Source organism: Mercenaria mercenaria, chromosome 4, assembly GCF_021730395.1.
Source record: "Mercenaria mercenaria strain notata chromosome 4, MADL_Memer_1, whole genome shotgun sequence".
NCBI lineage: Eukaryota > Metazoa > Mollusca > Bivalvia > Venerida > Veneridae > Mercenaria > Mercenaria mercenaria.
In genome coordinates this window covers 52471565-52492458 of record NC_069364.1, presented here as the reverse complement: position 1 = coordinate 52492458, position 20894 = coordinate 52471565, and the positions used below count along the sequence as shown (strand labels likewise).

At 36.3% G+C, this 20894-nt stretch overlaps 2 protein-coding genes across 3 annotated transcripts; one reads left to right on the top strand and one right to left on the bottom strand.

Annotated features, from left to right (window-relative positions):
- Window positions 1-338: 338 nt before the first annotated feature.
- Window positions 339-3110, top strand: LOC123553395 (lysozyme-like). Its single transcript, XM_053542198.1, has 3 exons — window positions 339-437; window positions 2387-2501; window positions 2881-3110. Exons 1-3 carry the CDS (start codon window positions 339-341, stop codon window positions 3108-3110), a joined length of 444 nt encoding a protein of 147 aa, XP_053398173.1.
- Window positions 3111-7570: 4460 nt separating this feature from the next.
- Window positions 7571-19646, bottom strand: LOC123551699 (peptidoglycan-recognition protein SC2-like). Of its 2 annotated transcripts, none has more exons than XM_045340806.2 (5): window positions 19523-19646; window positions 9854-10073; window positions 9005-9269; window positions 8534-8647; window positions 7571-7828 (listed from the first exon to the last, which is right to left on the bottom strand). In XM_045340806.2, exons 2-5 carry the CDS (start codon window positions 10070-10072, stop codon window positions 7629-7631), a joined length of 798 nt encoding a protein of 265 aa, XP_045196741.1. In that variant the 5' UTR covers window position 10073; window positions 19523-19646; the 3' UTR covers window positions 7571-7628. The 2 variants fall into 2 exon arrangements, with proteins under 2 accessions (XP_045196741.1, XP_045196740.1); XM_045340805.2 differs by lacking the exon at window positions 19523-19646 and adding an exon at window positions 12537-12668.
- Window positions 19647-20894: the final 1248 nt, after the last annotated feature.

Sequence of the window (20894 nt, the reverse complement as noted above, 5' to 3'; positions counted from 1 at the left end):
GCGGATGAATATATAAGTATTTGTAAAGTGAACATCAGGATTTATAACGATATATCAATCATTAAGGTGATAGTAAGCAAAAGAAGTTGACACAAAAGCATAAGTGATATAAAATTTATTTTGTGACAGCTCACACTTCGCAATAAATAACATATTTTTTCTCTTTTCATTTTTCTTTATAAATTCAATTAAGATGGAATGTGGACACTTGAGTGTTTTGATGTTCGTCATGTGCACGATTTCAACGTGCAGTAGTGAAGTTCTTAGGTCAGCACGGAGTCTGGATACCAGTGGACCAAAATGTGGAAATCGTTACTCCCCCTGCTGCTCAGGTCGGGATGATTCTTGTAAAAACAATGTTGGGGGCAGCTGTTTCTGTGACGAATACTGTACAGAAGCCGAGGATTGCTGTTCGGACTACACTTCCGTATGCCGGGGTAAGTAAGTTGTTACACAACGTAACTCAGTCTGAAATGATTTCACGAGTATTTATAAGGTATATCATAAACAACCTACATAACGGAAAGGACGGTGTTGAACACGGGCTACGACCTCATGCCATTATTATCTTCGCCGTTCCAAGGCTCGCCAATGTCGACTTCCTAGTGTATAATGTAGTTTTCTTTTATTGCAGGCCCAATCTCGGACACGTGCTTAAAATGTATCTGTAACGTAAGTAGCGTTTAATTCTTAGAAATTATTTTGTTGCACTTTCGGAAGAAAAAACATTGACAAAGTTGAGCCGCACCATGAGAAAATCAACATAGTGGATTTGCTACCAGCATGAGTCCAGACAAGCCTGCGCATCCGCGCAGTCTGGTCAGTAACCATGCTGTTCGCTAACGATTTCTCTAATTGTAACAAGCTTTGAAAGCGAACAGCATGGATGCTGACCAGACTACGCCAATGGGCAGGCTGGTCTGGATCCAACCTGGTCGCAAATGCACTATGTTCTTTCTCATGGTGCGGCTTAAATAATCTTATAGTTCAGTATGTTTGGCCAGTAATAAACCTTTATATCCTAGTGCATATTTTCCATAGAGGATATCTGATTGTTTGATACGAAGAGCGAAGTTCAACTTTATTTCACCCTAGCAATGCTTATGACGCACGGTGTTTAGAGGAAAAAGTGTTTTTTTCCCGTCTAAACACACATTTTTTCCTTTTTTATTAAGATGAATTCATAAACAATTTAAAACCTGTGGGAAATCCTAATATTCATGCGTGATACTGTTTTCTAAAATTAGTACATCATGGATGTCTTTCTAATCATTAAAACATGTGATTTCATTTTTAACAGTTATAAGCATTTCATCTACCTTTAATACATATCACTTGTTATCAATTTAAAAAGGCAGGTTTTAATTAAATTAAATCAAATAATAAAGTGGCATGCATACATGTGTTCAGAAAGTATCAATATTGTGTTATATTACAGAAATTCTTAGTTCACTGTACATCATTTTGAATTTATTGTAAAAAAAAGTCCATATAGTTTGAATTGAACGCTTTTTCCTCTGTGTTATATATTATTATTTCACACCTATATATTTTAAACCAATTGGAAGCTTTTCTTTCTATCACGTGAAAATAAAATAGAAACCATTATTGTACTGTGTGTCACATTTTCTTAAGTATATATAGTAACATCCGAAATCTACAATCCACAAACTCCATACTTTTTCATATTGGACGCCAGTCCCAAAAATCCATATCTTTTTCATATTTGACGGGACAACTCTTCCGATTCCTTATAAGGAGATTTCGAATTACTTCCCTTGTATATAGCGACAGCAGTAATTTATTTTTTGGAAAAAATGCGATAACTTTCTTATTTTTGAACGAAACATGTTAGTGTAAGCACTCAATTTCTTAGTTAGAACGTTTCCTATCCAATTATCATGGTTTCGGTTCAAAATTTCACGAGAAGTTGTTTTCGATTTTTTTTGCACCGAGAATAGATCTAAAATGTAGGCCTATAGAATCTATGTGTCATCAGAGAAGAACGTAATTTAAATTAATGCGTGCTGTGTCAGTGAGTTAAAATGTATGAAGTTTTGTTTTCTACATCTATCTTTTATGGTGTGAAATAAAGAGGTAATTTAACAGTGTTGAGTACAATACTGAATTCTATTGGACGAGTACACAGCAGTAATAATCCATATTTGGACGCGGCGGATGCCGAGTCCAAATATGGATTATTACTGCTGTGTACGAGTCCAATTGAATATAGTATTGTACTCAACACTGTTAAATAACCTCATAATATATAGTGTGGTTAAACGATGTCAATGCCCTATTTTAAATGTCTATGACCTTTATATCTATGATCTCAGAATTTCATAACAATGACCTTGCATAACTATTTCCATTTCACATTTTGCAGGTTGAATCTGGCGGCTGTAAACCTTTAGACTGCAGGTTTGATATTAATGGTGATGCATGCGGCTACTTCCAGATCCATTACGCATATTACATTGACTGTCACAAACCGAAACCAGGTACTAGTATTTTTCAATATGTCAAAACGCTGCTTAATTGCGGAAGATCTTACTCAATATACGAAACATTTAAACATTTATTGACCATCAAGATTTAGAAAATATAACCAAAAGTAAGCCAAAGATTCTAAATATTGAAAATGATTTCCACTTAAATATATCACTTTGTTTACTTTTTGATCATTTAGTCAAATGAAATATGGGGACTTTACAAGACACGCCAAATAATTTACTTCGGGTACATCTATTTAGAAGAAATAAATGTTGAGCAGTCATCACAAATACAAAACAACAGTACTACCATTTTTCAAACAATATGATATTTTTAAAAGCTGTATTTTTTATTGAGCAGCTGTCGCATGTTCAAATGATAATGACTGCTGGGAAAAGTGTTCCAAAGACTACAACTGTGCCTCAAGATGTGTTCGAGCTTACATGGCCAGATACAAGAACCTGAGCTACGCAGGAACCAATTGTGAAAGTTACGCTCGTCTCCATAACGGAGGTCCAAGTGGTGCAAACAAACAAATAACCAGCCCACCAATCTATGACTCAACCACGCCTTACTGGAAGAAGGTGAAGGCTCAAGGATGTTCGATAAACTCTTAAATTTCTACAAACAGACCATTATATGTTACAGACTTTGCGACTAAAGAACTAACATTTCTTACAGTTTTTTTCTGTTTCTTTCCCGAACTACAGTTTAACTTAAATTATTTGAAAACAACAAACTTTATGTTGTTCATAGGTATGTACGTATTGTTTTAATTATTGTAAATGTCATGCATTCATACGGAAAAATTATACTTATCATGAGTGACATGTCAGTCTCCACCTCTAGGAGTAGGCAGTTACTTGCGGAGAAAAGGTTAGTACTGGTGCAGAATCAATGAACACTGGTTACGTTAACTGCCCGTCGTTACATAACAGGAATACTGTTAAAAACGGCGCTAAACCCAAAGCACACAAACAAACGTTTTAAATAAATATAAATTTTAGTGAATTATTATTAAAATAATCAATGGAATTATAGCAGACAATAAATACTTTAATAAATGTTATAGATTATTTAAACTGGGTTTATCTGCATTTGCCCGTATAACGTACACAAAAGTTATAATGGTTTGTCGATTCCAACACTATCACTGTCCCAGAGGAAGTATGTAAATGATTATGCGCCTTATGTATGTGCTGCATACACTGGGAATAAAAAAAATGCAGCATTTCAGCTTATATGACTTACAATTGTACAGTTTTTCTTCCAAATGTAATAATACTTAACATGATCTTGATAAATCATAACAGTTCCTCCAATTTATATTTTTTTCCGGCACAATGCTTAAAGCGGTAAGTCATTGTTTCTGGTCAGTGTTCTGTTCCCACAACGTTGTGCATGTAATGGGTGAAGTATTTCATAGTTTAAACGTTCACATTGCATTGGCAAATACAACCATAAAGATTAACCTTGCTCACAATCCTTTTTTGATATTGTTCATTTTTGAAATAAAACATCAAAATCAAAGAGAAGAAAAATGAAATTGTTACTTTTTTTTTGCTAATTCCTAAGTGTTAAAAACAAAACAAGAGATACATTAAAAGGAAAAACAATGTGTCCTCAGTAATCATCAATAATTACTGATAGAATGTTGATGTGTAATTAAAATTACCTCTTTTAGAATTACCATGCACCTATTGTTGGGTTTAACGTCGCACCAACACTAGTGCGAGGGGTGATTGATAAGTAATACAACTCAGACTGTAGCTTTTTATTTGCCGCATTTTACACATTTTAAATCATTGCAATCCTTCTAAGTACTCTCCCTTTAGCATTGACTTTAAATCCAATTCTGAAAAGACTTTTTTATAGTCATCAATAGGTATGGCTTTAAGGCACTGACTTACTGCTGAGCCTAATGCACTACATGAGCCATAACGTTTTCCAGAAAGCACCGAAATAGAAAAAAAATTCACAGGGTGCCAGATCTGGTGAACAGGCTGGGTGATCCAAGACACGTACTTTCTGTTTGTTCATTTCGGACCCTGCGAATTAAATTTAGATACAAAGTAATGTAAAATGCACAAATTTAAGAATAATTTTTAACTAGATAAACTTTAAAATAACACCCGCTAAAAAGTAAATGGTTAAGTATGATATTGAAATACATGTACTTTCTGACTATGCTATTTCAATTATAAATAAATTTATGTAGAATGGACTTAATTTAACCCTAAACAAAGTTTCAAATAACTGCCGATAAAGAAATGTGATTTTGTTAAATAAATGTAAAATGGACTAAATTAAAACTGACCTATATAAAACTAGATAAATTCTAAGATAATGGCCATTAAAGAATAGTAACCGTTATAATGAAAATCAAAGGAGAAATGATTCTTTTTCATTATGAAAATGGCCTTTCTTTTATTTATTTCGAAGGAATTATAAAAAGGAGAACGAAATTACTGCCGTATTCACTCAAAAAGTAATAAAGTACTATAAGTGAACAGAAAATATGGTTTATTTTAATGTAAAATAAAAGATACTACTATTAGTATTATTCACAAGTACCGTGTTTTTTCGCGGATCACTATGCAACATAATATTATCAGGCTCAACGTAATAGGAAATCTGTCCTCGATGTTACTCGAAGACCCATTTAAATTTGTGTAGGTTATTATACATTCCTCTCGGAGTCACTCGAAGGAATTCCATCAAGTGAACCGGAAACAAAAGAAACCAATAAAGGTGTGAATTCCGCTAATTGGATTTCATCGCGAGTCACTCCTTCGGGTGACTTCGCATAAATCCTCGGAGTTAGATAACAAAATTCCTTGACGGAAAATTGCTGACTCGAAGAAACTTCGAGTCGAAGCCTTGGTACTCGTTTTGGCCATCCCCCGAAGATCGAGTAGAATGGATTTTCCGCGTGAGCTGATCTGTAAGGCGTGTAAAAGGCAGATAGCCATGCAAAGCTTAAGTTTTCAATGCAAGCCGGAAAGAATGGGACTCACACTTACTTTAAAATGTTAAGAAATCAATCTTTGTAAAGACACGCTCTAGAGAAGACACAATTATAAATCATGTACATTTATTTTAGGGCTCGTAAATGCATGAGTAAAACCCGTGTCCATAACTTGAAGCGAACAGCCGCTCGACTAAATTTAACTGAACAGTATTATTCCCAAATGTTTTCAGCACCTTTTTTGTTATTAAGGAGCTTAGATATGGGAATAAAATACACGCACCTCTTGAAAGTATGTAGAAGACGAAGACGTTGTGAGTGCACTAAGTATATGTTGCCTGCTTTTTAATTTTGTCTTTTGGCAGTTCCTGTGATATGCATGCTCCATAACCTCAGATCCCCGTTCTAAATTCCAGTTTATTTAGTTCTGCCTATTGTCTTCTTGTTTAGGGCAAACCCATTATTTCAACTGGGGACAATACGTCACTTTTCACGGAATTACACGCTAGTGTATCATTGAAGGTTCCATGTGCACCGCCGTATGAATACATCTGCGGATGTCTCTTAATTGTTTTTGTATTTGGAGCATGTTTAAAGTTGAATTTTGCTCAACCAAGGGCTTGAAGGCGTGGACGGTAGCATGTATTTCTGCTACCGTCCACGAACAGACTCAATCAAAGTGAGCGTGTAACATTTTCGTTTTTGTCGTGTTGAGCGACCTGTGGAATTTCCACTTTTTCTATTTTATTGTTACAGCAGCGTTGTTTGTGCCGTGTGATGGCCGTAAAAGGTCTCCCCGTACATTCAATAAGGGCTGTTATATTTGGATCTTCTCAGATCGTTCAGCACGAGTTTTATACTGTTTATTTTACCAGCTTGAACATGCCGGCCTTGGTGGTTCCATTACATCCGCTTTCATAGCTTTGAAATTGTATGATCACCCTAGGATATGTTGCCTGTTTTTTTAATTTTGTCTTTTGGCAGTTCCTGTGATATGCAGGCTCCATAACCTCAGATCCCCTTTCTAAATTTCAGTTTATCTAGTTCTGCCCATTGTTTTCTCATTTAAGGCAAAACCCATTATTTTAACTTGGGACCATACACCGCTTTTCATGGAATTACACACTAGTGTAACATCGAAGGTTCCATGTTCACCGCCGTATGAATACATGTGCGGCTGTTTCTAAATAATTTTTGTACTTGTAGCATGTGTAAATGTTGAGCTCTACTCAACTCGGGGCTAGAAGGCGTGGACGGTAGCATGCATTTCCACTACCGTCCACGAACAGGCTCAATCAAACCAAGACTGCAACATTTTCTTTTTGTCGTGTTGAGCGACCTGTGGAGTTTCCACTTTTTGGTATTTTACTGTATTTCAAACCCGTATTAAAATTTCTGTAACCAAAGACAATTAAAGGTCCAAAAGTAATTGTCACGTTCTAAGATGGAAAACTCCTCGAGACGAAAACTGACGTTCTGTTAGGGACATCGTTGTTTTGCCTATTCGCCTTGTAGATTGGTAAGGATGATTGTGCGGTAATACGATGCGAAGACCCACAGACACGATGCGAAGGCGCCATAGTACGATATAAAAATGTGATACAAACCAACTGAAGTTGCAGTTTCGCATCGTATTATTGCACATTCGCATCGTTTTCTTGCAAAGGAATGCATATATCGCAATGTCGCCCATACCAGTCATCAAGGGGCAGGGGCGAAACAACGATATCCTAAATGGAGTATCGTACAAAACCATAAAGTAATGTTACATATGGGTAAGCAAAATATTTACATCTACATTAAATACATAAAACAAAATACTACAGACAAAACCAACATCAAAGAAGAACATTGAACAGTGGCTACACACCCACTTGGAAGTTTTAACCGCTGTGTTTTGCGCGCAAAATCGCACTTACTTTCGTTTTTATCTTTGTTTTATTACTATTAGTGTTTGATCTGATATTGCATAGTCTAGAATTAAGACAAAATCGTCAACTAACGGGTTTTCTTTTAATAATTATTAACGTTTGAACGCCATGTAAAATGTATTTGACAAGCTCGTTTCCCTAATGACTAGGCTCTAAAACTCAAAAAGAAATACGAAAAGTTACAAATTCTTTATTCATTTAAGAACAAGGAATTTCATCACGTGAATGCTTCATATCTAGTAGTGTGGCCAGTGCTGGATGAGATCGTAAAGTTTATTTCCAGGACAAGCCGTTGAACCCACGTCTCGGTGTCCCCGCAAAAGGTAGGAACTGGAAAGTTTTCCATTAGCAGCTCCGCATGAGATCAACTGTTTGACAGCATTAAGTGCAGCGTCGTTTGGTGCGCGGTTAGTGAAGTCTCCGATCACACATATTGCTGCCGATAAAAAATGAATAAATGAAAGAATGTTCGGTCTGTGCCCTTCGTTTCAAATAGGCAGAATATTAAATGGTTAAAATTTATTTTCACTCGATTTAGGCCTATTTACTGCGTACATACGCCAAAATGTACATGAAATCATGGCAGATGCGTTACTTACCTTCACATATTTTATCTGCGTATAAATATCATTGTGCCACATTTTGAATATCATATTAAGCGGAGACATTAGTACTCATAGCTCATGACTGGATCAGTATCCCTTTTTTGCTGATTTAACTTGATTATTATGATTAAACATTGAACATTTTTTCGCCCGCCCGATTAGCTCAGGAGGTAGAGCGTTGGTCTACGGATCTCTGGGTCGTGAGTTCGATCCTCGGGCGGTGCGTAACTACTTGATAAACGACATTGTGTCTGAAATCATTAGTCATCCACCTCTGATTCATGTGGGGAAGTTGGCAGTTACTTGCGGAGAACAGATTTGTACTGGTAAAGAATCCAGGAACACTGGTTAGGTTAACTGCCCGCCGTTATATGGCTGAAATACTGTTGAAAACCGGCGTTAAACCCAAAACAAAACAAAACAAGAAACATTATTTCATATATGTTATAAATTTAAACGCATTTCACATGTTTGCTATATACGTTAGGAATTTACACAGACAAAGAGTCGTGTGCCAAGTTAATGATGAAGCTTACCAAGTCCCACACTGTTGTAATTGAGCGTATGCGCACCAACATCGTCCCAACCTCGAGCTTCATAAACATTGCCGTCCTCCCCAACAACAAAGCTGTATCCGATATCAGACCAGCCTACATAAATCAACATGAACACCATAGTGTGGCTTAGCGTCATATATGCTTCAAACTTATAAATGACCATAAAACATGTAAGAAATTTAGTATATGAACATTATGTTCACAAGGTACTAAAACAGTATATTATTGTTTATGTATTCACTGATGCGACGACCTTCAGGGGTCCATACATGTTCCAGTTTCTAGGAACAATAGGGGCCCGTAGTTTGGTCATATGAGTCTTGAAATAGTATTCCCGTAGGGGACACATGTGAGGCTAACAGTTTTAAGAAAGTAATAACTTAAAGGGTTTCATATGAGCCCTAAGTATGCTGCAAGTTGTTAGTGCTCGGGTAAAAGAGATGTAATTACCGTGACCATCCATGTGGTAATTTTGGTAGCCTTTCACCTGTTGTATACACTCGGCCTTTGTATGGCAGTAGTGAGGTACGCCGCCGTGATGTATAAACATGTATTTTACTGGGAGATGCAGTTTTCCGTGTGTGGAGGTGGATGCACGAGCGCCCCATTCCGCACGTGTTATGATTTTGGGGCATCCAGGTAGCTGTACATGGCTATGACTTGAGCTAGAAGCACAAGTAGATATTCTAACGTATCCTTCATGTATCCACCCATCCTAAAACAAGGAACATTTTCATTAATCAAAATACCACATTCAAGATTGAGAGTATGTGCAAGTGATGTAAGCGTCTATAGCAAAAATCAGTTTCCGTCACGACCCGACTTATTTCCCTATTAAAAAAGGAAAACTGAAACTGTGTGTTATTATGCAATACATTGTACGTCGCGTCTTAGCGTCAAACTTCATAGCGGCGCACTGGAAAAGAAAACCATAAAAATATGTAAATATCAAGTTTGCGAATATCTTCAAAGAGGTAGATGATAATCCTTGAAAGAGTGTTAAAATCGAAATAATATATCTCAAACAGTGACTTGCTCTTGAATAAAATCGTTGTTTGGAGTCCAGATGCAAGGAATCATAAAACTGGGTATTTCATTTCTTAATCAAAATAATATAGTAGTAGTAGTAGTAGTAGAGAGCTGCCTGAACAATAAGGCTGCAGATATGCCGAGTTTGTTCAATTCGCTTCAGTGATCTCTGATTTATATGTTATTAGACGTACCAGAAAGTTTTAAGGGATTTCTGTCTTTCAAGTCTCACTGTTACAAAATTATTTTCTTCGCTCGTTTTATACACACCTGTCCATGATAGTTCACGTTTACCCAAGATGCTCCACTGACAGTTTGTCGGTGTCCTTTAAAGGTAAGACAATGGCCTGTGGCCAGGGTTGTCAGTATGGTATGGGTGGTTCCAGCTCCATTTCTAACATGGACGTCAGTAGTGGCGCATGCGCACTGAGAACCCTGAACGTTGTCAACACCAAACAAGGCAGTAAGGACCAGCAGTACAAAGTACATTCTGTTAGTACAGATCATAGAAGTCAAATAAACCAAAACATTCCTACATGAAAAGTTCTTATAGACATTTCGACATGTCGAATTTTAATCGTATACTCGGGATACCTGCCCAAACTCTTTTCTTCAGACGGCACTCTGACTGAGCTTCCATTCGTTTAGAAAGAAATACCATGAGTTAAATAATGTCATCTAGGTTTGGATTGAGTTCCTTGCTGTACTCATGTGCGTATGCAGGAACAATGGCTTATTTTAAAATTGATTATATGCTGAAATCCAACAGCAACTTATTTTTTTTTTGCTATTACTGCAACATTTGCTAAATAAGTTATCTTCAACAGCCTCAGTCTGTTTGGCTTAATGCATGATTTTTTTAACGAGATTATTTTAATATTTATCATTCTAGTCAGGTTCACCTGGTTTGACCAATTAGCAACTGATGCTCAGATTTATCTGGTTAAGTAATTAGCACTTGAAGCTCAAATTCATCTTGTTTGACCAAGTAGCAGCTATTGCCATGATGTATCTGGTTAGTACGGAATCCTGTTTAGCTCATGTCGTGTGCTATCAGTCGTGTATTTTGTCGACGAGCGATGCATGACACCATGTATAACACGACAAGAAAGGTGACACGACACACAAAACGGCGGGCTACAATACGACACGACATCACGATACATCGCGATAATATTGTCGCGCGTCGTGTCGCATTGTCAAGCGTTGTTTGTCGTGTCGTCTTGTCATATGACATATTGTACGTCGACTATAGAAAGAGTTTTCAAAACGACCATGTGACAAGATGTACGATAATGCGACAGAATGCACGGCAATGCGACACGAAGCGCGGAATGTTGTGTCGTATTGTCGCCTGTCCCATCATGTATCGATCGTCGTAGTCTGTACCGAGCGTCGTGTAATGCGTCGTTTCGTATTGTCGCGGCAAAGCGACACGACGATCGACACACGATACGACAGACGACAATACGACACTGCATGGCGACAATACGACACTGCATGACGACAATACGACACTGCATCGCGACAATACGACACTGCATCGCGACAATACGACACTGCATGGCGGCAATACGACACTGAATGACGGCAATACGACACTGCATCACGACAATACGACACTGCATCACGACAATACGAAACTGCATCGCGACAATACGACACTGCATCGCGACAATAATGTTACACGTTGTGTCCCATTGCCGTGCGTCAAGTTGCGTCTACTGTAGTGTTTTATTGTCGTGTCGTGCGTCGACCTTAAACAGGACGGACGACACACGACATGAGCTAAACATAATTTTTAAGGTTATACTTATTAGCAACTTTTGTTTAGATCTGACGTAATGAATTTAGATTCTCGGTTTCGATCTCCAACAATCCCGTGGGCTTTTGCACTCACTCACTCACACATTCACCTGTACCAATTAACAGTTTTCAAGAAGCATCACTCCCACAATAGTCTCACTCATACTCCCTTATTCGCTCATCAAACCAATCACTTGTTCAATAACTCACTCACAACATACTCTGTATATTTAAAGGGAAAAGAATACTGTTCTAACACTACCACTCTCTGCTTAAGTTTCTTAAATCTTTTAAAGCATCAAAAGATCTTTTTTTCAGTCGGCTCAAAAAATGGAAAAGTTGTGAACATATTAATATATTGGCAGAATTTTTAAATCCCTAGAAATTCATTTGAATTATATTATTTTATATTTCTGTAAAATATTTCCTCTATTTTTTTCCAATTGTTATGAAAGAAATTACTATGTTTCACATATTAAACTAAAAATACTTGAACATTAGAAATTAATCTATGTAAATACATGTAAAGAATTCAGCAGTGTGTAAATGTCATCTGGCTGTCTCCATGTATAAACCTTTCGAATTGGAAATAGCTTTGATATAAAATCCACTTGTTACACTCATTGTCAACCGGTCACCGTGGCCCAGTGGTTAAGGCGTCCGCCTCTGGATCGGGAGGTCGAAGGTTCGAGCCCCACGGGGAGCTTTTGTCCGGGGGATGTTTGTCATGGAACTCGTTCCGAAAAGGCCGGTTCGTGAGCCGCGAGCTAGTTAAATGAATGGTTACCGACTTAGTGGTAGGAGTTGGGAGGTAATTGGTGCGCACAATAAAGATGTCTCATAAGCCAAATTGGCTGGCCCTTTCAATAGGGGTGACACTATAATAAATAAAACCTTTACCATTTACCTTTACCATTGTCCTTAAATTCGGTTGATGTTTCAGTGTTTTAGAAAAATGTGTCATATAATACTAAAATTGAATAACCATTTACGTTTTCAACATGCTGCTGTTTATTTTACATGTATTGTAAATGGACCAAACAGAAAAATTAAATACATGTACATACCTATTAATGTTTGCAAAAATAAATATGGATAGCTATTATTGAAATATTTGTACAATATGAAATTAAAAATGAATACTCACATCTGTTGTTTCACAAAAAAAACACTATTAATCAGAACGTAGACTTCACGATTAATTGAAGATTTTGTCTGTAATCTAGGCGTACTAGATAATGTGGCCGAATTTTATGATAAGAAAAGATGTTTAACAAATTTATGAGAGGGCCTTATATTAATGCCACACACTGAGTGGTTCATGATATATAGTCATTAAAATGGCTTTTTCTCATGAACCACCCACTGGATCTTCATCAAATTTGATCTTTAGCATTATTATAAGGTCATCTCCCAAATTTGTTTAAATGGGGGCACTTGGTCCCTTTTAGGGTCCACTAGAACTAAATATATAAATGCGTTTAAAGGACTTCTATTCATGAACAACTAAATGGATCTTCATAAAATTAGATCTATAGCATCAGTATAAAGTCCTCTCCCGATTTTATTCAAATGGGGGCCCTTGGCCCCTTTTAGGGGCCGCTTGAGCAAAAATTAGAAATACCTTTAAACGCCTTCATTTCATGAGCCGCTAGAATTATCTTCATCAATGTTGGTTTGTGGCATTATTATAAGATGCTCTCCCAATTTTGTTCAGATGGTGGCACACTTGGGGGCTGTCAGTCCCCCTTTTAGGAGCCACTAGAACAAAAATGTAAACGCCTTCAAAAGATTTCTTTTCATGAACTGCTTGATGGATCTTCATCAAACTTGATTTGTAGCATTATTATAAGGCCCTTTACCAAGATGTTTCAATTGGGGGATACATGGCCCCTTTTAGGGGCTGCTAGAGCTAAAACTAGAAATACCTTTAAACAATTTCTTCTAATGAATGCCTGGATGGATTTTTATCAGACTTGATTTGTAGGATCATTATAAGGTCCTCTCTCAAAATTGGGACAGTTGGCTCCTTTTAGGGGTTGCTAGGGCTAAAAGTAAAAATACATTTAAATGCATTTCTATTTTTAGTTCTAGTGGCATCTAAAATGGACCAACTGCCTCCAATTGAACAAAGTTGGGAGAGGACCTTATAATGATGCTACAGACCAAGTTTGATGAAAATCCTTCAAGTGGTTCATGAGAAGAAGTCGTTTAAAGGTACATGTATTTCTAATTTTGGCTCTAGTGCCCTTTTAAAGGGGTAAGTGCCACCATTTTAACAAAACTTGGGAGAGGACCTTATAATGATGCTACAGACCAAGTTTGATGAAAATCCATGAAGCGGTTCATGAGAAGAAGTTTTTTAAGACATTTCTGTTTTTAGATTTGGTGGCCCCTAAAAGGGTCCGAGATGAATCATTTGGATAAGCTTAAAAGAGGGCTATGCCAGGATGCTACTGACCAAGTTTGGTGTAATTCTGACCAGTTATTTCAGAGGAGAAGATGTTTAAGTGAAACTGTGGATGACGGACGCCGGACGCCAGACCATCCGCCTTTACTAATAGCTCACCCTGAACCTTCAGTTCCGGTAAGCTAAGAAGCGCTATAAAATTTTATTATATATTTTTATAAATTTTATACATTTATAAATACTGATTTTATTTTTACTATTTCATGCAAGAAAAAGATTATATCACTGGCTGTAAGTGCAGAGTTACCCTCCAACCTGGATGTACAGATCTGCAACTACAGCCAATCTGTACTTAGGAAATTCTTCATGCTTGTTACATTTTTTTGTTACCCCAGGGGTTCACGTTATACGTTAGTTATCCGGATATTATAAAAATAAAACATGAGTAGGCATTCGGAAACGTAAAAGATTTCACGAAATAGTGGCGACTAAATTCTCAACTGATTACCTAGCAATGTCACTATCTTTCAAAACTGGAAATGTGATAACAGAAATGTTTGCACGTGAAATAATACAAACAAAATTACTTCAAATTTTACCATGGAAAATATTTCGTAATTAAGCGCAAGGACCTATACATTTTGCTTGACTATGCGATAAAAAATAAATAGATTACTGTGATCTACTCCCGTCGTGAAAACTTGTTCGAAGTCTTTCCATTCAAATCAGAAATCAATCACATTTCTTATTTATTGGTTTAATTTGAACCTGACACGTAGAACAACATTTTATAGGTCAAAGACCACCTAGTCAACATAATCGGAAAAAGGTAAATGTATATCTGGAAACACGGTAAATCTATTCCGAAGTACATCCTCAAGTCTTCCTGAATGTATAAATTACAGTGATAACAAGGCCTCGAGTCGACATTAAAACAGACCAAAATTTCTCTTTTACACAGATCAAACCGTTCTGAGTCGGCACACAACGCCTCAAATGCTAAAACGGATTTGTGTCTCAAACAGTCCCCCTATGATGACCTAGATGGACCAAAGTTTAGCATTAGTCTATCATTTCGGTGCATAATACAGACGTAACTGAGATCATGGACATATTCAATTTTCGTTATGATGCCTCCTTTTGACGTATTCGGTCGACATTCTGGAAATCTGTCGGTAACGTAATATGTATTTTTGAACAAAATTAAAAGCATCATAAAAGCAATAGGATCGTCCTCGTGCCCTCCTGAACGCTGTAGATTACAGCCGTAACGAGGATTTCTGACTACTGTAAACTGACCAAAACTTACGATTTTACACAGAATAGACTGTTCCTCGACGGCAGATAATGCGTAAAACTGATTTCAAAGTGTATCTCATAAACTCCCTGAGCAAGACTTAAGGTGATTTTAGCTCTAGTCAATCATTTCGTTGCAGAATACAGCAGTATCTACGCATCTAAACATTTTTAATTTTTGTAATAAGGCATGTATGGACGTATGTCGTCACCATTTTTAAAATTCGTCGGCAAAGTAATATGTACAGTTTTTGAACATTTTTAACAAAAATATATATTAACATGGTTCAATGCATTCTCAAGACCTCCATGACCTTTTGAATTACAGCACTAACAAGGACTGGAAATCATTACGGTTTTACACAGGTTAGACTGATCTTCGTCGGCATATAATGCTAAATTTACTAAACTTGGTTACACATTATGTCTCATACCGTCCTCACGAAAACCTCAAATTTCGTCGGCAATGTTCTGTTTTAGGCATGTATACAGAAAGGTTAGGGTAGATTTTCCGGAAGCACATGAAAAATTACTAGACTTACAATTTTTCGTCGGTACGTAATGCTTAAAAGGTAAAACTGATACCAAAATGTGTTTCATAAGTCCCTGACGAAGACCTCATGTGAATTAATCTTTGCTCGAGTCAATCGTTTTTGAGCAAAATACAGTAATATCTAGGTAAAAAAACATCAGTTTACATAATGTTACCTACTTGTTTTGTATGCCACCAGCACCCTTTAAACCCGTTGGCAATGTAATATGTACTATTTTTGGATATTCATATCACCAGTATACCAACATGGTTAAATGCATGAAGAAACCCAACTGAAAGCTGTGCATAACAGCAGTAACAAGGATCCGAGTCAATTTTCTGACACTTTACAAATGTCCAAATTACGATTTTAAACTAATTAGAACTTTATGCTTTTCTAAAACTAATTAAATAATTATTGGTCTCATAATGTCTCCGACTATAATTTCAGGTGACGAAATCTTGGCTCCAGTACATCGATTAGGTGAGGAATATCACCAAAACATGTCCATATTTCGTAATGAGGCCTTCTTAAAACGTATTGCGCCGGTATTCTGAAAATCCGTTGGCAATGTAATATGAACTATTTTTGGATATGCACTCCAGCAATATACCGACATGTTTTGATACATACTCAAGCCATCATGAAGGTTGTCACTTACAGCAATAACAAGGTTGCAAGCCCAATTCCTGACATTTGACCATATCACGATCTAATATTACGCAAATATCATAGGAAATGAAACCATGTAAATAGACGCAAAAGAAATTGCCGCTCAACATGTACAAAACATACATTTACTGCAGGGCTTGGAAATGCATAAATTAAACAGATCTCCATAACAACGTGAAGCGGCCGACTTCGCTTGACCAAAATCAGCTGAATAGTGTTATTTTCAGATGTTTTCTGCACTCCTGTTGTATCTTATGCAAAAACAGAGATAACAAAGTTTTGTTTCGTGTCATCGAAGGGGCGGAGGGGCAAAATAAAGAAAGCCCCCAATGCTGACCGTACGAAACCACCCAGTTACGTAATATTGGATAAGCAAAACATTTACACAAAATTACATTGAGATAAGATAATACAATGTACATGCAAAACAAACAAAATAAAGGAACATCATTGGACATCAGTTTGAAACGACCAGTGGCGCCGTACCTCACGCACTCTTGTTTTCTCTTTATTTTTTCTAGTATATGAACTTATATTGCATACTTTAGAATTCTTTTTAGACAAAATCGTCATATAACGGCTATTCATTTCGTTTAAACACTCCACTAAAACGCACAATTTCTATTGATAAGAAGCATGAATTTCTTATGATTCCGTGACATATATAAAAAGTCGGTCGTTGCAAATTTATCTTTGTGACCTCAATCTTTTTGTTGCATATTATCAATGAGAATTTAATACAAGGACCATAAAGGCTATTCGTTTCGAATGCAAAATTGAGTATAATCTCATACGAAACAGTTTCTATTTCGTGCGAAATGGTTTTAATCCAATATATATATTATATTCATCTATCTGAAAACCCCGATCCCTAATCATTACGCTTGAAAACTCATATCGAAATACTAATAGAGACTGATTTCTTTATTCGTTTAAGAACAAGGAATTACATCAAGTGAATGAACGAGCAGAGTCACTTCATGTCTGGTAGTGTGGCCAGTGCTGGATGAGATCGTAAAATTTTTCTCCAGGACAAGCCGGCAATTTGTAGTTCGTTTTTCAATTGTTTAGAAAGTACTCATTCTTTTACACTGATGATATTTCAGCAATATTCATTTCAAAAATATGTATTTACAAAATAAAACAAGAAAAAAAAATATGATGAATGACTCCAGATTGAGTTTGATTATCTCGTTGTACTCGTGATCGTATGCAGGCACAATAAAATTTACTGTGAGGTTGATAAAATGTTACTAAGTTTACATCTGACAGCATATGACAGCAACTAATTTTCTAATAATACTGCAACTGGATTTAAATTTCCAAGGGGAACCTCAGTTTGTTTGGGGTTGATGCATGGTCATTTTTTTGTCAGTTTAACTTAGTATTTGATTAGTCTAGTTAGATCAATTTTAGATCAGATTTAAGATGGTTAAACCGACTAGACACTATTACTGATCTTTATCTGCTTGGACACTTAGCATATGTTGCTCAGTTTTATCTGGTTAGAACAATTAACAACTGCTGCTCAGATTTAACTGGTTAGAGTAATTAGTGACAATTGCTCAGACTTATTTGATAAGATCAACTGGCAACTGCTGCTCCAATTTAACTGGTAAGATATTGAGCAATGGTTGTTCTGATTAAGCTGGAAAATTTAGAAACTGTTGCTAAGCTTTATCTTGTTAGACCAACTAGAAACTGTTACTCAGATTCATCTGGCCTAAATAAGAGCAACTGCTGCTCAAATTTATCTGGTCAGTCTATAAGCAATTGATGCTCAGACATATCTGGTCACATTATTAGAAATTTATCTAGTTAGACGATTTGTAACTTCGGCTAAGATTTATCTGGTCAGTCTATTAGCAACTAATGCTCAGATTTATCTGGCCAGTCTATTAGCAACTGATGCTCAGATTTATCTGGTCACACTATTAGAAACCGCTTCTCATGTCTATCTTGTTACACTACTTGCAGTTTCGGCTAAGATCTATCTGGCTAGACCATTGGCAAATGTTGCTCTGATTTAGTATTAAAACCGCTGCTTAGATTTATTTGAGTTTACTTTAGCATCTTATAGTCAGCTTTGTCTGGTCAAGCTTTAAGCAATTCTTACTCAGATTTATCTTGTTGGACTAACTAGTAATTGTTGCCCAAATTGATATGGTAAGATCAATTATTAACTGCTGTTCAGATTTATCTAGGTAGACAGTTAGTAAATGATGCTTCTATTGATCTGGTAGGACTATATGCAATGCTTCTCAGATTTATCTGGTAAGACATTTAGTAACTGCTGCTCAGATTAATCTAGTCAGAAGTTTAGCAACTGTTGCTCAGATTGATCTGGTAAGATAAATTACTAAGTATTGCTGAGATTTATCTGGTTAGACTGGTAGCAACTGTTCCTCGGATTTATCTGGTCAGAATATTAGCAGTAAGTACTCAGAAATTAATTTAATCCGACCAACTAGAAACTGATGCTATGATTGCTTTGCTTAGACCAGCTAGAAGCTGTTTCTCAGATTGGTCTACTTAGACTATTGGCAACTGTTGCCCAGATTTATCTTGTTAACCTATCAGCATATGTTGCTCAGGTTTATCTGGTTTGAATAATTAACAGCTTTTGCTTAGACTAATCTGGTTTGGTTAAATAGTAACTGTTGCTTAGATTTATCTGATTTGATAAATTGACGACTGTTATTCCGATTTATCTGGTTGGAGTGTCATAGATTGATCTGATTGGCAACCACTGCTCAGGTTTATCAGGTCCGATCAATTAACAACTGTTGATGATTTATCTAGTTAGACTATAAGCATCTGTTGCCCAGATTAATCTTGTTAGACTATTAGTAACTATTGCTCAGATCTATCTCGTCAGATTATTAGAAACTGCTTCTCAGATAAATCTTGTCAGATTATTAACGACTGCGGTTCAGGTTGTATAAAGCAGTGCGTAAAACGTTCAAATATGGTGAGTCAATGGTAATCTATATATAAAAACTTAATTGATGTGATGATATCAATAAGAATTTAAACTTGAAAGTTTCTATAGCACAGCCTCTCTCTTTTCGTTTGTAAATATTATGACGTTTATTTTGTATGTAGAAGACGGAATAAATAAATGAATTCGTACATGCCTATAGACATATGTAAAAATAAAAATATGAATGTATAGTTTTATTGAAAACTTTATACAATATGTAATTAAAAGTAAATACTCACCTGTGTTGTTCTTCACATAAGGCACTGTTTATCAGAACGTAGACTTCACAATCACTTTTTGTTTTAGTTTTTGTCGACTAGATAATATGTTGCCGAATTCTGATACGTTAAAGACAAGATAAACTTTTTGACATATGCCAAAGGTGCACAGAAGCACATGTGCACAAAGCGTGTCGTTTTCTTGCTTACCACTTACCGGAAGGGAGTTTGCGATGTCTAGAAATCTCCATCTTACATCCCCTGGACTCTCGGGCAGTAGATGACGAATATTTGTGATATATTTGTTCAGTATTTGCAGTTTTTACGCAATATTGGATAGGAAAAAAACAACAGATAAACAGTGCTTTGTTTAAATACTCTACTATAAGTGCAAAATGCTAAAAAAATTAATTGCTTGTCGGCGTAGGTGTCTTAGCCGACTTTTGAACTACCTAAAAAAAACAATAATAGTTGTAAATTCATTGTTCCGAAACCAATAAAAACAGCTGGACAAGACTGAGACTAGACGAATGTTTGATGCATGGCATCAAAGAAGTCGCAATTTTTTGTTCTTTAGAATGTCTTAGACATAGAAATAAGGAAGGTGTCTATGAAGTAAAATGCTAAGTAGAATAAATTATTAGTCACAGGAGATAACTCTTGAGTATTCAAATTTTGTATAATCATAAAAACTGTAGGATCTGTGTAAATTAGCTAATATTTTAATGTTCAAAAGTCCCGACAACATGCGCATGTCCACCTGATGTTGATGTATACAAAATACTTTATGACTGTATCTCGAATATGTGGCACAGGGGTCATAAAATATGTAATCATTAAATTAGAGGTAACGTCAGGTATCCCAGTCATGTGGTCCTGGCATATTGTCGCATATCTGGTGACTGCAATAAGTATAATACTGAAACGCAAGTTCAAAGTGTGCAGAAAAAAAATGACCTCATGTTCTTCAGGTTTGGACCGATTAGTAGTTAGACGGTGTGTTAGCCGGATATATACCTTTTGCATCGGCTTTTCTGTGTAGGAAAGACCTGTTGTCGAGCTTCATTAAACACCTCGAGCGCTCTGCGATTATGTTGTCACATGCACCTCGTCGAAAGATATATCTCGTGCTCGGCTGATAACCTATTCTTTAACATGATTTTTAAACAAATCAAATTTCACATGTAGTTTCTCAACAGTTAAGTAAAAAAAGTTGTCTCACTTGAATATAGGACGACTGAAAAGCCGAGATGCATTATCTTTATTTTACCTGTCTTCAATAAACACGAAGAAAGAATACATGGAATCGCTTTAAAATTAAAGATTTTACAAGCGAGAATATTAAATTGACACTGGAAACACTTCGGATCATGTAACCAAAATATTTAAACAT